This window comes from Mesoplodon densirostris, chromosome 2 (genome assembly GCF_025265405.1).
Source record: "Mesoplodon densirostris isolate mMesDen1 chromosome 2, mMesDen1 primary haplotype, whole genome shotgun sequence".
Classification (NCBI taxonomy): domain Eukaryota; kingdom Metazoa; phylum Chordata; class Mammalia; order Artiodactyla; family Ziphiidae; genus Mesoplodon; species Mesoplodon densirostris.
The window spans coordinates 156,178,782-156,200,986 of record NC_082662.1 but is presented as its reverse complement, the minus strand read 5'-3'; the positions used below and the strand labels follow the sequence as shown (position 1 = coordinate 156,200,986).

The 22,205-nt window shown below is 34.6% G+C and overlaps 2 protein-coding genes across 2 annotated transcripts in view; one reads left to right on the top strand and one right to left on the bottom strand.

Moving 5' to 3' along the window:
- RALGPS2 (Ral GEF with PH domain and SH3 binding motif 2) overlaps positions 1–22,205 on the top strand; it is a 154,315-nt gene that overhangs the window by 92,171 nt on the left and 39,939 nt on the right. The window lies entirely within an intron of this gene.
- Positions 58–20,672, bottom strand: ANGPTL1 (angiopoietin like 1). Its single transcript, XM_060088551.1, has 5 exons — positions 20,574–20,672; positions 14,678–15,523; positions 3,367–3,560; positions 1,810–2,080; positions 58–246 (listed from the first exon to the last, which is right to left on the bottom strand). Exons 2-5 carry the CDS (start codon positions 15,498–15,500, stop codon positions 59–61), a joined length of 1,476 nt encoding a protein of 491 aa, XP_059944534.1. The 5' UTR covers positions 15,501–15,523; positions 20,574–20,672; the 3' UTR covers position 58.

Here is a 22,205-nt window from a genome sequence, read left to right as displayed (position 1 = left end):
CATTTTTAGGAACTGAAAAATAGAGTTCTATGTCATTTAAATTGGAGACTGTCTCCCTTCAGTCAATAGGCTTGATCATCATCTGAGCTGCTCTCAAGGAGTATGAGCCACCTCGGTATTCAGCCCAGAATATTCCGTCTTGGTACTTGCTTCTGTAATGTCCTCCTCTGTACCATACTCCATTTAGGTTAGAGTGTGCACAGGCATTGTACCACCATCCTCCTTTATGAAAGTGGGCGCAGTTTCCTTTGAGGAAAAAATATAGACATCAGAGTAAATGTTTCTTCTAAGTGTGGTACTCTGTAAACCATCAAATACTTATTCTACTTTTAGAACAATGGGAGTTTTTCTTACTGATTTCAGTTACCTTTATCTTCATAGTGTTGTTTCTTCATTTATTCTGTTACTGTTGCTTCAGTATCACCTACTTGAAGGATCACTTGAATTGCCATTTTTATTTTGCCCTTTGCTTAGTACATGCTTTTTTGTTGTTGTTGTTAAGTGATTTAATTTTCTGGCTAGCAGGATAAATAAAATGCAAGTAGTTTTTTTTTTTTTTTTTTTCTTTTTTTTTTCTTTTTCTTTTTGCGGTATGCGGGCCTCTCACTGTTGTGGCCTCTCCCGTTGCGGAGCACAGGCTCCGGATGCGCAGGCCCAGCGGCCATGGCTCACGGGCCCAGCCGCTCCGCGGCATATGGGATCCTCCCAGACCGGGGCACGAACCCGTATCCCCTGCATCGGCAGGCGGACTCTCAACCACTGCGCCACCAGGGAGGCCCGCAAGTAGTTTTTGTGTGCAAGAGAGAGAGATTGGAGAGATTGGGAGGGGAGGATATGGAGTTGCTAAACAGAGTAAAGTTTGGGGAAAATTGATTTTCAAAATAGCAAAAAAATAATATGAAATAATACTATTAGCAATCAAATGAATTTCTATAAATAAGCCATGTATTATGATCATATTTGTCTTCCTGTTTTACTCTTTTGCCGGTGTGAAATAGAGACCTATACGCTGCTTGGCAAGACGCAGCTGAACGTAAAAATAAATCAACTGTCAGGGGTATGTCTTTATCAGAGCGAGAAACCTAGGTTAAAAAGGCAAAAGTATGTGAAAATTAAATTAAAAATTATGTGGATGGCCTAAATGAGTCTTTCTAAAGAGACTGTTTCCCCTCTGAATAAAGCTTTTTTGCTATTCCTATACCACATGCTGCAGTCGTCTTGCTAGTCCCCTTTAGCAAGAAGTACCTTTACCCCAGGTACCCAAATGGCTTGTTTCCTTCACTCCCTTCGGGTAACATTCAAATGTTACCTTTCTTGGCCAACCCACATAAAATGGCACCCACCCCTTGTTCCCTTATTCGGTTTTACTTTTCCTAAAGTACTTGTCACCACCTAACAAATCATCTTGTCTCCTTCTAGAAAGTAAGTTCCAAAAGGGCAGGAACTTTGTTCACTGCTGTATTCCTCAGCACCTACAACAGTGTCTAGCATATGGTAGGGGTCCAGTGGGATTTGTTAGCAATTTTAGGCAGTTGGAAGTTTTATTTCCAGATGAGTATGTTTTGTTTCCCATCCCCACCCCATCAAGTTAGAACAACAGAACCTTGTTCACAGAGTTCACACTTTGGGATTGCCTTAGAGAAGAGCTCCTAAAAGCTGTTCCTTTCAGCAGGTTGTATTCTCTTTGACTGAGTCCAAAACGACCTTTCTGAAAAGACTTTAATGGCAGTACTTTAATAACAGGGTTCTATTTAATACGTAGAAAGTGGTGATTCTACAGAGAATACACATCAGTTTTTTCTTACTCACCTGCATACATATCTTTATCTCTGTCCAATGTGGTGAACTGTTTACCGTTATGCCACATCATAGAATCCCCAGCATTCCCCTGGTAAGTTCCCAGGCGCAGTCTATAGAATTCACTTTCAGGTTCCAGGCGAAAGCTGCTATATTCTGCATAGACTTTTTTATCACTCCAGTCTTCTAATTCAATCAACAACTTATAATTATCTTGATTGCTAAGCAGATAGATATTTTGCAGTCCAAGCCAATATTCTCCATCTATGTTTCCAAATCCTTTCTGTTAATAAACAGAGAGCATGCTTACATGAATAAGTATAGAGATAGTAAACTTCTTATAGATAAGTTTTAAACATTCGATAGCATAAAAATATTGACAATTTAAGTGGTAATGTGACATTCCATTTTTGTAGATCACCTGTTCTACTGAAGTCCCATATAATCACTTTGTTTTGTTTTGCTTTCTCTTAATTTGTCAGCATTTATTTGCACAACTACCTCCAAACTTTACAAATAAGACAAAGGCAGAAGGGACTAAAATTATTCATAGCGACTAAAAACATTAACTAGTAAACTACCCAGGCCCTTAAAAAGGGTTCCTGATTTCTCTCATACTCATAAAAAATTTTTTGTATATAGATATTGTCCCCACCATAGTCAAATAGGACATCTAACATTTTTATGATATTCAATAAAAATGATAGTATCTGTTTTAGAACAAATTATCTTCTTTGACTCTATTAGAAATAAGTAAATGTAAGAAGATAAAACAAAGCTCCTTTGAAAGATTGTAGGTTAATATTTGAAAAAAATAATAAATCAATTAACTATCCTATTTCAGTAAGCATTTGCCATTGCAGGTATGCAGCAGAATATAAGTTTGGTAAACCTGATCTTAATGCTAAATGTATTTTCAGGGGGTTATGTTGCAGGATTTTTTCCCCTTGTTAAAGTAGAGGACTTCCCGGACTTCCCTGGCGGTCCAGTGGTTAAGATTTCCCCTTCCAATGCAGGGAGTGCGGGTTCAGTCCCTGGTGGGGGAGCTTAGATCCCACATGCCTTGCCACCAAAAACCCAAAACATAAAACAGAAGCAATATTGTAACAAATTCAATAAAGACTTTAAAAATGGTCCACATCAAAAAAATCTTTTAAATAAATAAGTAAGTAAATATAAAGTATAAGACCTCCAGAACATGACTGTTTTTCTAGGACTGTTTATCTCTGATTAAATATACTTGATAATGGGCACAAATGTGGTCATGATTAAAAAAGCAGTTGTCTTCTTAGAAAATGAAATTAGGATCAGTCTTTGCAAAGAATTAAATACATGTGTAAGTCATTCAGACTGAAAGGAAACATTTTAAAGTACATCTTCAGTTTCCTTTCTGCGTTTTAATTTTGACTTTAAAACCAGAGATGAGAATTGTCTTTTTGACAAATGCAGATAATGAAAAACATATGGATAGTTTTTTTTAAGTGTGTATCTTATTTATTGCATATAATGACTATTATTGCAAGAGCTGCTTTCTTCTGCCTCTCCCCCACATCTGAAACACTGATTTACCTTATAATTTTCCCAATTTCTGAAGAAGTTGACAGAGCCATCTGTTCTTTTCTGAATAACAGTCCAACCCCCAGGATCCAAACTGTTCTCACACCATAACTGCATTGGTCCATTGCTGTTTTCAGGTTTGATCATATAAATCCCACTGACTGAATGTCCAGCTTCTTTTGCATGCTGACAGTCTTTGAATGGTCCTGTAATCAGAATATCTTTGATTGCCAGGAAACTTAATAGGAAAAGAGCCATATTAAAGTAGTTTTTAGTCAAGAGTCTTACCTTTGTATCTTTGTTTACAGATACCACTTTTTATGTATTGTGTACACAATACTCTACAAGTTAAAAAAACTAAATTTATATTAAAAAAAACTAAATAAAAGAATTACCTCAGTCCCACTATCTGGAACATTAACTTGTTTTATCTTCCACTGTTCTTGCAAGTCTTTGTCCAAATACATACATTTTTGTATTGTTATAATTCTAACACACATAGAAAATTGGATTCTGTCTTTTTATTTTAACAAACATTTCCATTGGACTACAGTCTCCATTCTAGCACTTACAGTAGCTGTAATATGCAATCTTTGATGATATATCATGTTTATTCCACTGCCATTGGATATTGAGGATCTGATTGGATCTACATTGGATCTACATTGGATCTGATTTTTGCTATTATAAATAACACTGTACAAAGTGTCTCTTATTGGCTTCATTTTTTCATACTTATAAAAATGTTGCAGGATTGATCTACTGGATCAAAATGGTACGAACAGCTTTACAGTTCTTCATAGTGCCCAATTTTTAGTTTCCAAAATTTGATTTCAATGGAACACAGTAGTCCCTTGAGATGCTCAGTGAAAATGGCATACCACAGTCAAATAAGTTTTAGACTGCTAAATATTATGTTACCCTTTCGGAAACACAATATACATTCACATATTAAAGACTGAGAAGCCCTGAAGTAAACCAGTTTCCCAAACTTTTGGAATCTTTTAACTTTTTCCCTCATACAACCATAAGAATACACTTCAGGAATGTTGGCAAAATGCCTTTCTAAAGTGTTGTATCAATTTATATGACTGATAGTAATTTTCTTATTTAATCTACACAATGACTTTCTGATAGTTTACAGATGTTCTATAGATGAAACAGTTAACTAGCTAGTCTTTAAACCATAGGCTTAAACCCACTTTTTTCTAATCCCAGCATCTATGCTCTGAACTGCTGTGCTACAGTTGTCCCCATGTTATCTCACAGTTTTATGAATTCACTCCCTATTTTTTAATCCACTGATAAGTTCTTCATAAATTTTAAAATGACAAAACATTTTGTAAAATCATTTGTAGAGTGTCTTGAACTTGTGATTTCCATATTTTTTATCTAAAGAAAGATAGCTTCTAGTTTTACTGAACATTATTTCGTTTCACCCTTCTCCAGTGTTTTGATGCTTTGATTTTTTTTGTAAGTATGTCAAGATATGAAGTGGTTCAGAAATAAAAATTACCCTAAAGATCTATTAGAACAACCAAAAAAGTATAGAAATTTCAGTTGTCAAATTTTATATTTTACTTAACATTTTTAAATTCTGACATGTATAATTTTTAGAAAATGTGTGAAAGTAAGAGAGCTTAGTCAAGTAAAATTCGTCCAAGAAAGTCTGTACTGTAATGATAATAGGATTGTTGAAATTTTGAGGAATGTGTTATCTATACTGTGCCAAGTATATACAGGGTCCCTTATGGGGCCTTATTGGAGTAGAATTAATCTCATTAAATAAACAGTTCCACAGTTACGTCATTAGAAGGGATTCTTAGAGACTATAAACTCTTCCCTCTAGATTACTCCTTGAAGATGGAGACTGTTTTTGTTTTTCTTCTGACTTCATGTCATCACTGTTTTAACTATTAAGTAGACGGTCAATACATTTTTGTTAAGCAAATGAATCAGCTAAGTTGCCTTCACATTTTAAATAACAAGGAAATTGAAAACCACACACAAAAATCAGAGGTGATCAATTCTCTAGTCCATGTTTTTATTATGTTTCAGGTTTTTAAAAATTATAATACAATGACTTGTAAGCACTACAGATTACTATTAAAAATTTGCAGAAACTGGAAATATGCTATCTTTCTTGGGTTATATTTATTTTAGGTATTAAATGTCTTAGTTATAGAGTTTCAATTTGATTATTTTTTTATCGTTTTTCTTTCTCTTCTGAGATTCCAGTCTTGCATTTATTATGAACATAGTTTCCTTTAAGCCGTAATAACTACTTTAAAAATTCTTGTTCCTTCTATTTCCTAGTTTGTTGAGAATTCTTACCATGAATGGATTTAGGATTTTGTCAAAGGCTTTTTATTTATCTACTGACATGATGATATGGTTTTTCTTTTTCCTTTTGTTAATATGATAAATTCTGTGGATTGTATTTTTAATGTCAAACCAACCTTTTATTCCTGGGATAACCTCAACTTGGTCATGTTATCGTTTTTATGTATAGATGGTTTTGATTTGCTAAAATTTTGTTAAGAATTTATGCTTTCATAGTCATGAGGATATTGGTTAGTTGGTGAAAGCTCATAAATGTTTCTTAAGCTAGGGAGGACTATTGTAAAAATAATGTTTGCCCTTTTCAGACTGGCCATAAATTAGATCACATTCCATTTAAATTCAGTGTAAATTATTTTTATGCTACCTACCTTCTCAGTTATTGAATTTAAATTACAGAGTATTCAGAGGCTTTAACACAGTGCTTTACAAAGTAGTCATCTTCAGTAACTTAGTTCCCTTTTCTTCTTCGTTGCTGACCTTGACACTTACTGCGCAATTTAAGTAGCTTGTGTAATAAATGTTTATTTAATTCATAAATTTAATGCGACTATTCAAAGATGAATATACAGTCATTTCTATTGCGGAAAAATAACGTATTCCTGAAAAATCTCGTGTTCTGCAAAACTGTGCACTAAAAATAGCAGCTGATGTTAGCTGTTAGCATACTTTGTGTTCAGCTGCAGTTACTTGCGGCACAGAACATTAATATGCTTGGGGAAAATTCCATATGAATCAATATGACTACTTTGTTTTACTGATATTATTCTCCTTTTTTATCAGTCACCTATGAGCTACTTCACATTACAGAAACACGCATCGTAGTCAAGTCAAAGAGTAGAGAAGTTTAAATGAAGTATGATTTCCAGGTCCAGTCTTAAATTATTTTGTGTAATGCATGGTAACGTGTTTATTTGTTTACTCACGAGCAAGAACTGTAATTTTTGGTTGTGTATCCACAGGTTAACCCACTTAGGTGCTCAAATATTTGTTGAACTAAATGATTCCTGGCAGCCACAGTGGTTTCCTCAGTTCTGCATTATTTTTCCCAGAAATGTCTTTTCTGCATCTATGATGGGCTAGAAATCTTTAGGCTCCAGGGATAAGGAAACAACCATAGAGTCCAGTGGGAAGTGGGGAGAGAGAACTCCACTACAGCTTGCTGAGTACTCTGATTGAGTCAGCAGGGCATATGGGAACACTAGCTAAGAATTAGCTAACCTAGATTTGTGGGGAAGAGCTGGAGTCGGCTCCATCTGAGTTGAGTTGTGAAGATTGAGTAGGAGTTTGGCCATTAGGGGTAGAGGGTCTGATCAAGGCCACACATGGGTAAAATGTGTTGAGGCGTGGAGACAGAAGAGAGCTTGATGTTCCAGCGGAGTTATAAATTTTGCATGTCTGAAATGTCAGTGGTTGGAGGGTGGTACTTAGAGCTCTTGAGGTCGGCTGTAGGGTTGAAATTGATTTCTTCAGTCTAAGAATGCAGTCATCGTAGTTGTTTACCACGTTAACCAGATTTTTTTTCTAAATTGTCACTTTGACAATAGTCAAGGATATCTGAGGAGCATTGCTCTTATTTTAAAACCTATTAGTATTGTAGTTAATGCACACATGAAGTGGTTTTGTTGCAATACATACAGGTATTTCTCTTATTTCAGAAATTTGCTTATTCTATGAATGTCATCTTTGTAAATGTTTGTTCTGCAGCCATTTGAGTATAGTTTTGACAGTTTACATTTTATGTTTAACTATATATTCACAAGTTGAACTTTCATTAGATTATTTGAATTGCTATTAAAATATTTAGAAACATCAAGGTTTTGAATCTTGACAGAATATTTGTAAAATGCCATTTGTTCCTTTCCTGCTATTTAATAAGCCCTCGGATGTTTAAGCAAACTGGGGAGTTCTGGGTTTTCTAGATCCAGCTTTGATTTGATAAGACTTCAATTTATGCAAATTTAAAATTATCTTCAACTTTAATTTTCAACCCACTTTTTCATAGTGGGCTTCATGTTTACAGTTTGGATGCCTGTTAGACTTGGTTGATATAAAGGCTTAGGAAAATGTGGTTGAAATTCTTTTCCAAGACATATGGATAAAATTAGCAGTGCTTATAGCTATTTTTTTTCTCGTCAGTAAAGATAGTAAATATCAAAATTTAGTATTTGTCTATTTTTATAAGTAAACCATTAACCTGTCTTAGCCCAGTGTATACTGTTGGTCTTGGCAGAAATATTTTCTCATTATTACTTGCATATCTTATTCATTTTCTGCTGTAGAATTAGGTTATAGATCATTCTTACATTAAATATTTTACTGCTTTCTCTGTACCATACAAAATGCTTAACAGGAATTCTTAAAATGACTAGTAAAAAAGTAGCAGCTTTATTTTTGAGAAGCCAGTTTTAACTTGCTGGTTTATATTATCAGAAATAAATTAATTGATTTATTTATCTATGATATTTATATACGATTCAGGAATTTGTTATTAATGGTTCAAAGGGTATAGACTGGAAGTACCTTTCTTTCAAAATAGGAATTTTATTAACCTTTTGTTTGCATTGAGTAATTTTTTTGAAATTTTTATTGGAGTATAGTTGATTTACAATGTTGTGTCAGTTTCAAGTGTACAGCAAAGTGAATCAGTTATACATATATCCCCTCTTTTTTAGATTCTTTTCCCATGTAGGTCATTACAGAGTACTGAGTAGAGTTCCCTGTGCCATACAGTAGGTTCTTACTAGTTATCTATAATATTTTATTTTATAGTAGTGTGTATATGTCAGTCCCAATCTCCCAGTTTATCCCTACCCACCCCCTTTTCCCCCGGTAACTATAAGTTTGTTTTCTACATCTGTGACTTGCATTGAGTAATCTTGAAATAATCATCTTCTGTGACACAATTGCATTCTTCTCAAAGTGGGAAAATGGAATTCTGCACATTGAATTTGAAGTACCAGTCTCTTTCTTCCTCAGTTTCTGTGATGATTAAAATTTGTATAAGACTAACAAACTCCAGTTAACAGGTCTGATTCATCATAGAAAGAAAAACATTGACCAGTTATGCCACATATTTTCCAACATGTTTTTTTTCATTAAGAACCCGTATTTTGAACAGAACAGTGGGTTAAAAAAGACAGGAGGTTTCATACTTTGAATAGCACCTTTACTGGGAACCATCTTTATTTAACCTACCTCTTCTCTTTCTGTAAAGAAACTGTTTAATTACTAAAGTTAAAAGGAAAATCGTTTTCTTTTTGTTGTTGAATTCCTCATTAATTTTCTTACTTTGTCCCAATCCTGTGCTCTTTGTGATAGGAGAAATAGGACAAAAGACAAAACCAATTTAGAGCTTTCAAATAATTGGTCAGCAAGTAAAATCTTTTAAGAGGTAAACTTTTTAATTGGGTTGTGAGTTAAGCATAAGGTAAGTATATTCAACAGCATTTCTGGACTGGGAAATTTGAGGCAAATACTTTCTAAAGTGATAATAGATTCTTTCTTGTAATAATATGAATTACTTTATTAATGTATAAGTTTAAAATGCAGTTAGCAACCTGAGCTTTTATATTGAAGTTACTTAAGAATATACCAATTATTTTTTATAACTGGTTAGTGGAATCTTACTTCAGCCCCTTTGCTTAACCAGTCTTCTTTAGTTTCTCTTAGTTTAAGTGCTAATATAAATATGCCACTGAAACCAATTGCATTTTTAAAATTTACTAATAGGAAACATTATAAATAATTGAAAATTAGCTTATTACCCACTAAAAAGCATTTTTTTTAGTTTCTAATGACTTTTTCAAATTTAACTTTTTAAGCTTACCTTTTATATTCCCATACGTGGCAAGGCATGTATTGGAAAGTGCACTCAAAAAATGTAATAATGATATTCAGACTGTACACAAAGCATTTTTACATGCATCACCTCATTTAGTCATCACAACAAACTCTTTTAGCAACTGGGCCTCGGAAAAGCCTGGCCAGAATCCAAGTTTCCTGGTATTCAGATCTATTCTCTAACATACATGAAGGAACTTTCTCAACTTCATTCACCTACAAGGAGTGAACTTATTTTTATAAATACACCATTTGTAAAAGGAAACTGTTTTCTTTTATGAAAGACGAACCCAAAATTTAGCCAATTAATAACATTAACAGTTAAGAACTGTTTTGATGGCAGTTTGCCAAGTGTATAGTTACATTCTCGAACATTTTGTTTTTTAGGTAGAGGGAAAGTAATGTTTCTGGAGATTATTTATTGTAAACCAACAAAAGTATTCTGTTATTTGCCATAAGTTCATAGTAAGTTTGTTCTCTTGAGGTGCATTTTTCTTGTAACCATTTTGAACGAAAATATAAAATTGTCATTAAAACACCTTTTTAAAAAATGCTGATAAATAAAAAGAAATGAAATTGAGTTATTTGTAGTGAAGTAGATGGACCTAGAGACTGTCATACAGAGTGAAGTAAGTCAGAAAGAGAAAAACAAATACCATATGCTAACACATATATATGGAATCTTAAAAAAAAAAAAATGGTTCTGAAGAACCTAGGGGCAGGATGGGAATAAAGATGCAGACATACTAGGGAATGAACTTGAGGACACGGGGAGGGGCGAAGGGTAAGCTGGGACAAAGAGAGAGTGGCATGGACATATATACACTACCAAACGTAAAATAGATAGCTAGTGGGAAGCAGCTGCATAGCACAGGGAGATCAGCTCCAGAGCTTTGTGACCACCTGGAGGGGTGGGATAGGGAGGTTGGGAGGGAGGGAGACGCAAGAGGGAAGAGATATGGGAACATATGTATATGTACAGCTGATTCACTTTGTTATACAGCAGAAACTAACACACCATTGTAAAGCAATTATACTCCAATAAAGATGTTTAAAAAAATGCTGGTAAGATATATATCACATAAAATTTACCAGCCTAGCCATTTTTAAGTATACAGTTCAGTGGCATTAGTACATTCTCATTATTGTACAGTTAATCTCTATAACTCTTGTCATCTTGCAAAACTAAAACTCTGTACCCATCACATAACAACTCCACATCCTCCCCTCACCCCAGCCCCTGGCAGCCACCATTTCTACTTTCTATCTCTACAAATTTAACTACTCTAGGTACCTCGTATAAGTGGAATTGTACAGTATTTGACTTTTTTGTTACTGGCTAGGACACTTTTTAAATAATACATATACATTATGCATTTAAAGAGTTTAGAATGATCATGTACCTACATGTAGAGTGCAGTAATATGAACTTCTTGGTGCCAGAAGCATATGTAAGTACAGCAATAGACATCCATCTTTGCCCTTTTTTGTGCAAGTACCCAAACAGCTTAGACATATTTTCCAGTCTGACATAAGAGTAATATGAACAAAGATTTTAGCACATTATATGTAAAGAAAAAATAGCAAGTCTATTTATTGTTGCTTGTAGTAGTTTATATTTGATAAGAATCACAGAATATTAGAACTAGAAAGAGGTGTTAGAATCTTCCAGTCCAACCAGCACTCTCTAATTGTACAAACTAGAAAACACAGGCAAAGTGACTTACCCAGGGTCAATAACAAAGGAAACAAGTTTCCTTAATTCTGTGCAGTTTCCCTTGTAGCTAATTATGTCCTTGAATTTCAGAGACCAACATTTATAGAAAAAAATAAAAAGTTAATGTTTACTTATAACAACAAATAAATAATGAATAACAGAAAAAGTTATGCACGTGCTTAATTTTTACATTAAGGATTGGTTTATTTTGGATATATACACCATTGTTTCATTAAAGCAAAAGTCTGTTTAATGGGACCTTTGATATGCTAAATCCTCAGCATGAGATTTAAGTCTGTAATACTAGATTTTTTTGCACTACAGCTCAATGTGTAATAAAACCTAGAACTGATGTATCTCATTTTGCTTAGGCATTTTTCGTGTGTCAGTGTATGAATATGTGAATAATCATTTCTTCTCGAACTGGTGATACCTCTAGTTAAGATCAGTACCCACAGAAAATACTCCATGGCAGTCATCTTCATACTTACATAATTGTACATCCCATCAGTTAAAAAAAATTTCACACACTTCAGATATGTTTATTTATAAATTGTATGTAAATTGTATGTATTATAAATTGTATGTAAAAACTACTGGTAAATTGTATACAGTAAAAGCTTACACAAGACATTTTAAAAGAATATAAAAATATATATTTTTTTCTTTCTATACCCAGGTGATCATTTCATACACGTTATTCCTTTGGAAATCTTAATAATGATCATCATTTGCCTAATTTAATGGAACACTAGCCAGTTGTTACTGTTAGAACACTATAAAATGAATGACTCCAGTACAATAGAATGTGTTAAAGTACTTTCATGAAGGTCTTTGGAATGACAACTTTACAAATCTCTATAAAAATGTAGTTATCAAGTCAACCAGCATTTATTTAGCATCTGCAAATGACACAGTATCCATCTACCAGGAAGGAGCTTGTATTGTAGATGGAAGGCATTTTATTTAGATGTGTGTATAAGTACTGTGTGTACATGTGAAGGTAACTGATAATTCAACAGTGAATATAAGAAATGTTGTGTCTGTGTTACAGAGAGTAGAGACATTCTAAGGCACAGAGGAACCCTTTCCACCTGCCCCCAGCCCCGCCAAGGTCACCCATCTAGAAATCCAGGATGTCTCTATCCTCTAGCTGCTTCCATAGATAATTTGGATCTAAGTTAGAGTTCTGGCTCTGAATAGAAATAAGGGACACATGCGTGAAAGACTGAAAAGCAACATGGATAGAACTTAGTTGACTACATGTGTGGGACAGGAGGGAAGTGTCAAAGATGAGCCAAGGGAATTCCAAAATGGGTAGTAACATACACCAAACTAGAGAAGTCAAAATCCATTTACCTATCAATTTTACCTACAGAAATTTATATCCTGAGAGTATAATCATAGAGGAAAAAAAAAGAAGAACAAAGTTAATTTTTAAAGTTGCAAGAATATTGGTTACCATGTCTATGGGGGCGGGGGGTGAAAAAGACCTGAAGGTTACTACCAGAGTGTTAACTGTAGTTTATTTCTGAGTATTTGGATATTCAGCAAACCTTTTTACAAAGTTTGTTAGTGTTTTCTAGATTTTCTTCGGTAATTATTGCTTTTATAATAATAATTTACTTATTTCTAAAAGGAGAATGCCAGTTTGAGGAAAAGATTGTTTTAGGGTTCAGTTACTAATTTATTTATTCGTTCTTCAAGTATTTATTGTAGTGCTTACAATGTGCTGAGTACAGCATGCCAAACCTAATCCTGGCTAGATGTTTGAGAGAGAAAAATGAAAAGACAGTTCACTTTCTTCCAGAAGCATTCAGTCTAGAAGGGAGACAGACATGCAAACAAATAGCTCCAGTGTAATATGATGTAAAAAACATAGTCAAGGCATAGTCAGCAATTTGGGGAAGGAGCCATCTAGATACGTTTGTTTGAATCTGAGTAGGTATAACATTTAAGACACTATTTTAGCTAAGCCTTGAAATCTGCCAGGTTGACAGATAAGCTGAAAGAAGGCATTTCAATAGAGGAAGCAGCAGCATGTGAGGTAATGGTCGAATATCCAGATGCAAACATCTAGCTTTGGTTACGATCAAGAGGGAGAGCTCCATGCAGGAGTCATCTGAGCAGTGGTGATACTTGTAGCCTTGAAGGAGTATAGACCTCTAAAACAGAGTATCTTTAAGAAAGGCTTTTTAAGCCATAGGAGAAGGAAAAAGATGCCAGTTGAAGGACCTAGAGAAGTAGGAAGAGTCAGAGTATTATGATGTGGAGGCCCAAGAAAGCAGAGATGTGAATGGTCAGTGGTGTCCACTGCTGCAGAAAGACACGTCCACTTTGTGATGTACATACTTCCAGTCTTTGTCTTTGTTCTGTGTTTTTGTTGTTGTTTAAAATTATTTCATAGTCTGTGTGCAGTTTTTTGTCCTGCCTTTTCAGAAAGTAAGTGAATGAACTGTAATTAATTTTTTTTTTTTTTTTTTTTTTTTACTTTTGGGCATTTGGGTTTTTTCCCTTTACTCCAAGAAAACAAATCAACTTGTAAAGAATTCAGGAGAATGGCTTATGAGAAATTGGTTGTAGGTGTAAAATAAATGTTTTCAGAAAGTTAGCAGTGAGCTTATTACTAGACTGCAACAAAGATGAATTATTCATCTTTTTATTCTGGGCACCTTGATCAGTGACTGATAATGAAGGGAAGAAGGAATGAAATTAGAAACAGAGGTAGAGATATTAGGATCAATTCTCAGGTTTTTTATGTATTGAAAACTTACTTATACTTACATGGTTACAGGGTACAACGGTAGGATTTTAGCTTTGGAAAATAGGAGGGATATCTTTTCCTCTTGAGACTGAGGGCAAGAAGGCATGGGTTTTGTGCAAATGTTTTCAAGATAGGAAAGCACAAGGAACCTAGGCCTGAGTAGACTTAATCTCAGCACAGCAGTAGGTGGTGCATGTGCTGAGAGTGGAGATAAGAGGGGGTTAATTCTAGGCTTTAGGAGAGTGAAAGCAAATTATTACATGTTCCTTTTGAGGACAATGGTGATGGGAAGAGCATCAAGAGGTAAATGAAAGGATTGTTTAGCAGTCGTGAGGATCTAGTTGGAGTCCGAGAGGATGGTCATAGAGGTTAGGAGTGGACTGTGGACTCATTCCTGTCTCAGTGCTAGTAATTTAGATTGTAAGAATTTGGATGAAAGACTACTTTTTCCACGAAATATACTGTTTCTATGAACTCTTAGAGCTGAGAGATGTATTTAAGATCAATTCTTGGTTGATAGAAAACAAAAACAAAATTTAATGTTCATGTATAATTACATCACCAAAATGAAGAATAGGCATGTATTACGAGCATTGTCTCATAAACCATAAAACATATTAACCTTGTACTTCCATTTTTAATGGTAAGAGGTAACTCACCTTCATTGATGAAAGTAACTGGTGGTATCTTGAAAGGGCTTTTGGTGGGAGAAGTTGCCAGATCAGGTGGTGGCATTAAATCTCTGGGATAACCTGGATCCCTCTGTATCTCATTGCCTCCTAGCAGACCAGGAGTATACTGATAACTGTTAGGAATGTGCTGTGGCACTACCTGGACGAGAGGAGGAGACACATGGGGGTCTTGTCGGGAAAATATCCTCAAGCACTGTTCTTCCAACAAAGTGATCATCACAGACTGGTTATTGACAAGATCAGTCAAGGAAGCATATTTCAGCTCTAGTTCCCTGTACCTTGTTGCCATCTTCAACATTTCTGTGGTGACATTAAGGATTTTATTTTCCAACTGGGAAAGTTCGAGTGAATTATCCCTCTTACGGATAATCTCATGTAATAGTTGCATATAGAGTTGAGTAACACGAGAGTTCATGTTACGGCTTTCTTTTCTCAGCAGCTTTACCTCATTGACAATGTTTCCATCTACATCCACCACCAATTGCAGGACATCTATCTCCCGCTTCTGCTTGGAGAGCACGTCCTTCAGGTTTTCAAGGTCCATCCTGGTGATCATGTCTTTAATGGTACCTGCATCTTGCCCTTTGGTATTGACACATATTGGCCCTGTTATTTTTTGTTCAGGTACCAGGAATGTGTATGAACATTTCTTTGCTTCCTCTTTACCATCTGTGGCACGAGGGTATCTCCTCTGGGTTATTTTTTTAATTTTGAACTGTCCTCCTCTGCAATGTCCAATGCCCATTAGTAGGAAGAATAGCACACTTAGGGTCCAGATAAAAGCCTTCATTTTGAAATGAGGTTGTATGACGTCTTAAAAAAAAGAAAAACGATGAAGGGAAAAAGTAGAAAAGAATTGATATTAATCTACTTTTAAAGTCAGTAACATAAAAAACTATCTAAGAGAAAAACTGAATATCTATTGGTGTTAATAAATTGGGCCAGAATTGAAGTTATTAATTTCTTAAATTCAGTATTAAGCACCTTCCTATTTGTTTAAAAATTAGGTTTCAGAGATGAGCTCTCCAACTACCACCTTATTGTAATGCTTTTTGTTCCCCAGCTCAATGAGCAGATCTTGGTGAGTGCCCACTGTGCTGAGGCATATTGTTAGATGCTCTTGGGGCTTCTGAGACCCTAATAAGACACTTTTCTTACCTTTAAAAAGTTCACTCGCTATCTTAAGGCTTGGAAAATGGTACATAATGTTGGTAAGGCATTAATTAAAACATCTTCTCTAACTAGTATGAAAGTTGCCAGTGTTTTTTATTTATATTGTGCGGTTTCAATTAAATTGGCCCTCTCTAATAAGTATCTTTTTTATCTATCAAATTAAAAAAATATTTTTAGACAAATCTAAAACCAGAAAGTTTTAGCATCATATTTTTTGTTTGTTTTTGTAACATGTCCTTTTGGGATTGATGACAAGTTTAAGAATGATAGCATGCTCACAGTCATTATTGTGGGTAATTGTGTTTCCTAAATTGTAATCATATATATGCTCTAAGCTTATATATGATTCAGCAGGTTCATTTTTCTAACAGAAGTTCTACTGAACTTCATTTTAGTAAAATATTAATAAATTTTTATAACCATTACCAAGGAAAGAAACTCATCTGTCATAGAATCTGATCATTAGAGTTGGAAAGTACTTTAAGGACCATCTCATCTCATTCAAGACAAGACCTCTTTGCTCCCATGGGTATGTTGAAAGCCAAGGCCACGGCCACACAAATAGGTAATATTAGAACCAGGTCTAAAATTCAGGTTCCCTGGCTCTTCAGTCAGTGTTTATAGCAGTGACACATACGCTAAAATGTGTGCTTGGAATGTTCCATTTTTGCTGTGGCAGATACATACTTGCCTTTTATAGTACAATTTCTATAGAAACACTCGAGGAAACCATAAGAGTAGTTCCAAAAACCAAAGCTGCTTTCTTTTTCTTCAGTTACCTCCCTAAAGAGTAGTAGCAGTTAGAATGAGTAAGATGTGTCACCCCATCAGGTTCATTAACAAGCTGCTATAGTATAGCCCACCTTCTCTCTCTTATAAAGTTGATTCCTGTCTGCTGTTTCTGAAGGATGGCAGTGGATATACTAAGAACTTTTCTATCCCATTTTCCACCCAGGTACTTGTTTTTTGCTTTGGGGAGCCAGGTCCCAAGTTGTTTATGCCTGCTATTAATAAATAGCAATGCAACAATAACAATAGTTCATTTTTATTGGGTGCTTATTAAGTGCCAGGCATTGTTTCAGCCTTTTACATGTATTAAATCATTTACATCTCACCACAACCCTCTGAGGTAGATTATTATTATCCTCATCTTCAAATGAAGAAACTGGCATCCAGATGTTAAGTACCTCACCCAGAGTCACACAGCTTCTAAGACATGGAACCAGAATTTGAACTCAGGTAGAAGACTCCAGGGTTCACGTTTTTCAATAACAACTACATCATATGGCAACGTATTCTATCCTTTTTTCTATCACCAACACTAACAATTCCTTATATTTTTGTAGTGCCTAACTCATGTTAACTGTTTGCATTCACAACAGCACTGTGAAGTAAACATCTACCATTTTGCAAAGAAATAAACCTGGAGGAGCTAAAACACTCAAATGGGATTCAGATCTTCTACTAATAACTTTCTAGACCTGTGATTTTTACCCTCGTCATGTAGTAACTGCAGAGGAGTCTTAACTTTGTGTTCTGTGTCTTTTACAGTCTTTTCCTGGTTTGTATCTCTTTATATTGACCCATTAACTTAATTATGCACAGGTACTTGTGGATCATTTTTATATCCCAGACTTTTCTGCTGTCACTCCTTTCCCTCCATATGTATTCTGTTAGTTGATAGTTACCTGTCTAACTCGATTATGAAGCCTCCTAAAATTAAAGGTTGTATCAATGAAATATGGACTCTTCAACTAGAGTCATAAAGATGACTACTGCTTTCTAAAACCATGTCTCCTTACTTTGGTGTTTTCAAATGAGTAATGTTTGCAAAACAGGGTGATAATGAAAATAAAGCAAAGAATGGATGGAATGTACAGAATTCTTTTTCTTTTCCTAACATAAGATAGGAAGGAGGTGCATAGTAATATTCCATATTTGTGTCAAAGGCTTTCTGTTTGCTGACTGATAGCCAGAAGTACACTTGGATGAGTACTTTTAGTTTTTTGCTTTCATACTTTGCCTTCTGACATTAGTAGAAAATTTAGACCGAGTGTCATCTATTTTATTTAAAAAGGACTCTAGTTACTATACTAGAGTTACCTGTACCAAAAACCAATAAAATATTTCTTGTTATACTTGCAGATTCATAGAATTTAGATATGGTTTATTTTTAAAACTGTGGACAGTAAAATAGAAGCCATCAGCCTGCTGGGTAAACGTATAGCATTTCTCCTACGTAGTTAACGTATCCAGTGTTCAGATGCACTCACTTCAGTCACTTCAGTAATGGAATGGAAACTCTTAGATCATATAATTATTTTATCTAAATAAACTAGTATGAAATAAGCTACCAAAACAAGGAAAATTCAGAAAGTATCATGAAACCTCAAAACATGTAGACTTTTCTGAACAGTATTCCGACTGAAGATCTTGTATTCCTATCAAACACAGATTTTTATAGAACTAAGAGCATATAATGCAAGTCTGCTAATGTGACTTTGTATCCGTGTTATCATGGAAGAACAAAAATGTGAAAATACAAATCTAAATTAAAATAGCAATAGCTTCCTTTTGGTGTGTTCTGCCTTGGCTCTTTGTGGGTTCCTGTATAATTAAATCATAAGGTGAATTCTTGTCTACCATAAGAGACTCTGACCTAAGTTAATATTTAAAGGAGACAACCAAAAGTTTATTTTTTTAAAAAACAAACACAATTCCCTTATCCTTTACAAAAGTCATGACTTCGTTGTCACCTAAAGCTCAATAAGGAACCACACTACTTAAGGAGTAGACTAGCTACATCATGAGTAAAGAAGGAGTTTTTTAAACACATTTACTGTTTACCTTTTATGAAAACATTCTCTTATTTGTATTTTCCCACATATGTTCAGCTTTTAAAGTGAAAGATCCATAAATCTGTGTTACATCATAAAACCTTTCTGTATATGTTAAAATTTTCCTAGGTCCCACGAGAATGTTGTAAATTAGTCACAGTATACTTAAGTTTAAATCTATGTCTTTGCTTGGTTGTTTTTAGGGGAGGAAAAAAAAAAGTCTTCCATGCTTTGAGTTAAGTTTATTGGTACTATTTCTCTTCATAGTTGCTACATTGCCAGCTAGTAGGGAGAAGAAATGAAAGTTAGGATATACTTCCTTTCAGATGGTAAATGCATAGAGGCATTTAACTGGCTGTGTCACGCACTGAAAACAGCATGAAGCAATGAACTTAAATTTATGAAGCACCAAAGATACCTTAGATAAAGACTTCTAGATTGTGAATTATGTTCTGGGAAGAGACTTGAGAACAGTTTCATCCCCTGGAGATATTTAAGGAAGGGATAAATAGTTATCTGGGTTTCAGATTAAATGCTTGCCTAAGGCTTCAGTAAGAACTGAGGTTTTAACTGAGGTCCTGTACTTTTCATAGAGACAACAACAAAAAAAGAAAGAGATGACAGTATTTCAGATCCAGTATTGTTTGGAAATTTTATTGGAATTTCTTGTAAAATATGTTTAACAGAGATCCTCCCAGTATTGAGAGTTTTGAATCTTTAAGGAAAGGATATGAAAGTAAAGTTGAAGAAATCCTATTTAGCTTTACCATTTTTTGCTTGTTGAAGATTCTTACCTTGAATTTCTTTGATTTTTAAAAGGACAGAGGACCCCCAGATCATAACAAATTTAAGTGTCTTTGGTGTTAAAGCTCATTGTTGGTAACTAGTAATTTTATTTTTATTAATTCTAGTAATACAATTAAACAAAGCCCCCAGATAGAATATTGAAAGAATCGTGTTTGTTGACCTATATTTTTGGTCTTTTAATTCTGTATTTAAGTAATTGTTATCTTCTGGGTTCTTATTTGCTATTGTTAATGCTGACGACTTACACAATACTTCTATCACATTTTATTTCTTCTCCTCAATTCTAATCTGTAAGGTTTTAGGATTTTTTAATGTATCAATCGCTTTGCTTTTTCATGTAATTCCAGTTGTAGCAGTTTTAATTTCTGTTGTCCAAGTTAAAGTACTGTTACATATAAACCTATGAAACTATTTAAAAGTTTGAGTTTTAGCAAGAAATACCGTAGACTTGTTTTAAATCTTTAATATTTAGTAATACGAAATATTAATATTTAGGTTACATTTGGTTATGCTCTAATTGAGGTATTGTTGCAGCGCCTTTCAGTTAATTTTATATCTTCTTAGCTGTGTTTTGTAGCTATACTTTAAGATATCTTCACAGTATATGTAAATCTTTAGCATATACACTGTAGCTATGTAAAGAGAAACTAACCATGTTTACAACTATTTTCTTTAGTCTGTATCCCTTTGTTTTTAATCACTGTGCTGTAAATCTTATACATTTAATCTGTTACTTGTTAAAATTTCTAATGTCACTAAAGTACTTGTTTTCTGAAACCCAGCATGTATGCATCAGTCTATAAACATATACACTAAATACCATTAAATTGAACCTCAAATAATTCATTAATCATCATAAAGTATATAATGACCAGCTTTATATAAAGTTGCAAAACAAAACCTTTTTCAGACTAAACAAATTGTAGTATATTCCAAAATTCTTTGATTAATAAGAGATTTTGACATTTCTATTACAAATGTAAAATAATTATACATTTCAACATACATAGAATTTTTAAATAAAAGTAAAAGAAATATTATAATACCTTTTGCATCTGTTGATAAAGCAAACCCAGAGACTTGCTGCTCTTACTCTTGCTTTTAAAAATCAGTGTAGAAGTTTGTTCGTCTGTGACTTTAATGGCAACTGCATTTTTGTTTTGGACCGTTGAATCCAAGCTGTACTAAGGAACTTCTTTTTCTTCTTACAGCACAAATCAATTGAATTTGACAAGCCACCTATGTAATTTTAAGTAGTATAGTGGAAGTTCCTGGTCTGCGGGCTGTCTTTAATCCAGCAGAGAAAGCATTGTGGCTTTGCTCTGTCTGCCACATGGAGAAATTCAGTAACCAGCTGCAGCTGACCCAGATTGTATATACAGTACCCTTGAATAGTGATTCCCTCTCTTTCTCAGGAGACTCAAGTTCAGCCCACATATTACGTCACCAAAAATTTGCTGGAGACTTGGGGAGAAAATCTCTTTAGGATTTCCTCTCTGTAGCTTTAAATAGGGGTGGGGGTAGTGTGATCAGCAGGAGGTTGAAAAGCTCCGAACAAGGAGAGACTGTGCAGGTTGAAGGAAGGGCACCATCTGGAAACAAACTATCATAGTTCAGCAGGCAATTATAAAACAAACATTTTAGTCTGCTGCCCAGAGATCTTTTAAGTTAACACTGAAAAAATAGTATTCAGCTTCACGTAGATGTAGGCGCAGGCTGATGAGTTTGTTTTTTATTACAAAGAACAAGAGTTAGACTCTGTTCTAAGAGGCAGTCCCCTAAATAATATAATACTCTTTATAGCCTAGAAGAATTTCTAAACATTGAGTTGCCAGTTCAGAAGTTTTTAAAGTTGTAAGGAACCTGATGTTGTAATATGTTATATCTTACTGTGTAAGAGATAAAACTGTTCATTTTTTAAATTCTAATGTTATATAATTAAATTCTGATGTTATATAATGTCACTGCCTCCTATTGTGCAGCATGACTCCTCTTGTCTGAATACGGTTATTCTTATTAGTTGATGCTGTGGTTTAAAAGCAAACATAACCCTGGCCTGAGTGGGAGAAAAAAGAGAGTTCTGACTCCCCGCTGGCTATGGGAACTTAGACAAGTCACTTTACCTACCTCTGGCCCAGTTCTTCTGCTATGAACCTAGGGTGCTGGAGAGGGAATTAGTAATTGTTGAGTACCAACTATGCTTTTATATTTCATTAAATCAAGAATGTTGATTAACTCAGTGGCTGAGGAGACACAGATTTAGACATTTTAAGTAATTTGGCTTAGGACTTCCATACTAAGCGGTAAGAACTGGGATTTGAATCTCACTCCAAAGCATTCGGCCACACTCTCTCTCATTGGATCATATAATTGCTGATTGCTGCTTCTAGATAAAACCTGTGCGTTTCTACTTTCTATGCATACCGTGTGCTTTCCCCTCTTCCTTGACTTACCTTGTGCTTCTTTCTCTTTCTCAGGCCCTACCATCAACTGTTTGTTGATCAACATCCTTTATTTAAAGTCAGCTTACAATAGTTTCTACTTATTTCACAGAACTAATTATTTCTTTAAATTCCTATGACATACATAGGTATAGCAGGGGTTCCATACTCAAAGGCCTACAAATGCTCACAACAAGAATGAAGCAGGTAATGTATATAAGTGAAGTAAACCAGAAG

What these genes read in the sequence shown, in the direction of transcription:
- ANGPTL1 (XM_060088551.1), bottom strand. Translation starts at nt 15,500, where the DNA reads ATGAAGGCTTTTATCTGGACCCTAAGTGTGCTATTCTTCCTACTAATG. An exon ending in GAAATTGGGAAAATTATAAG is followed by an intron (nt 2,081 to 3,366) that starts GTAAATCAGTGT and finishes GTTTATTAACAG; the next exon opens with AAAGGATTTGGAAACATAGA. An exon ending in AGATAAAGATATGTATGCAG is followed by an intron (nt 247 to 1,809) that starts GTGAGTAAGAAA and finishes TTTTCCTCAAAG; the next exon opens with GAAACTGCGCCCACTTTCAT.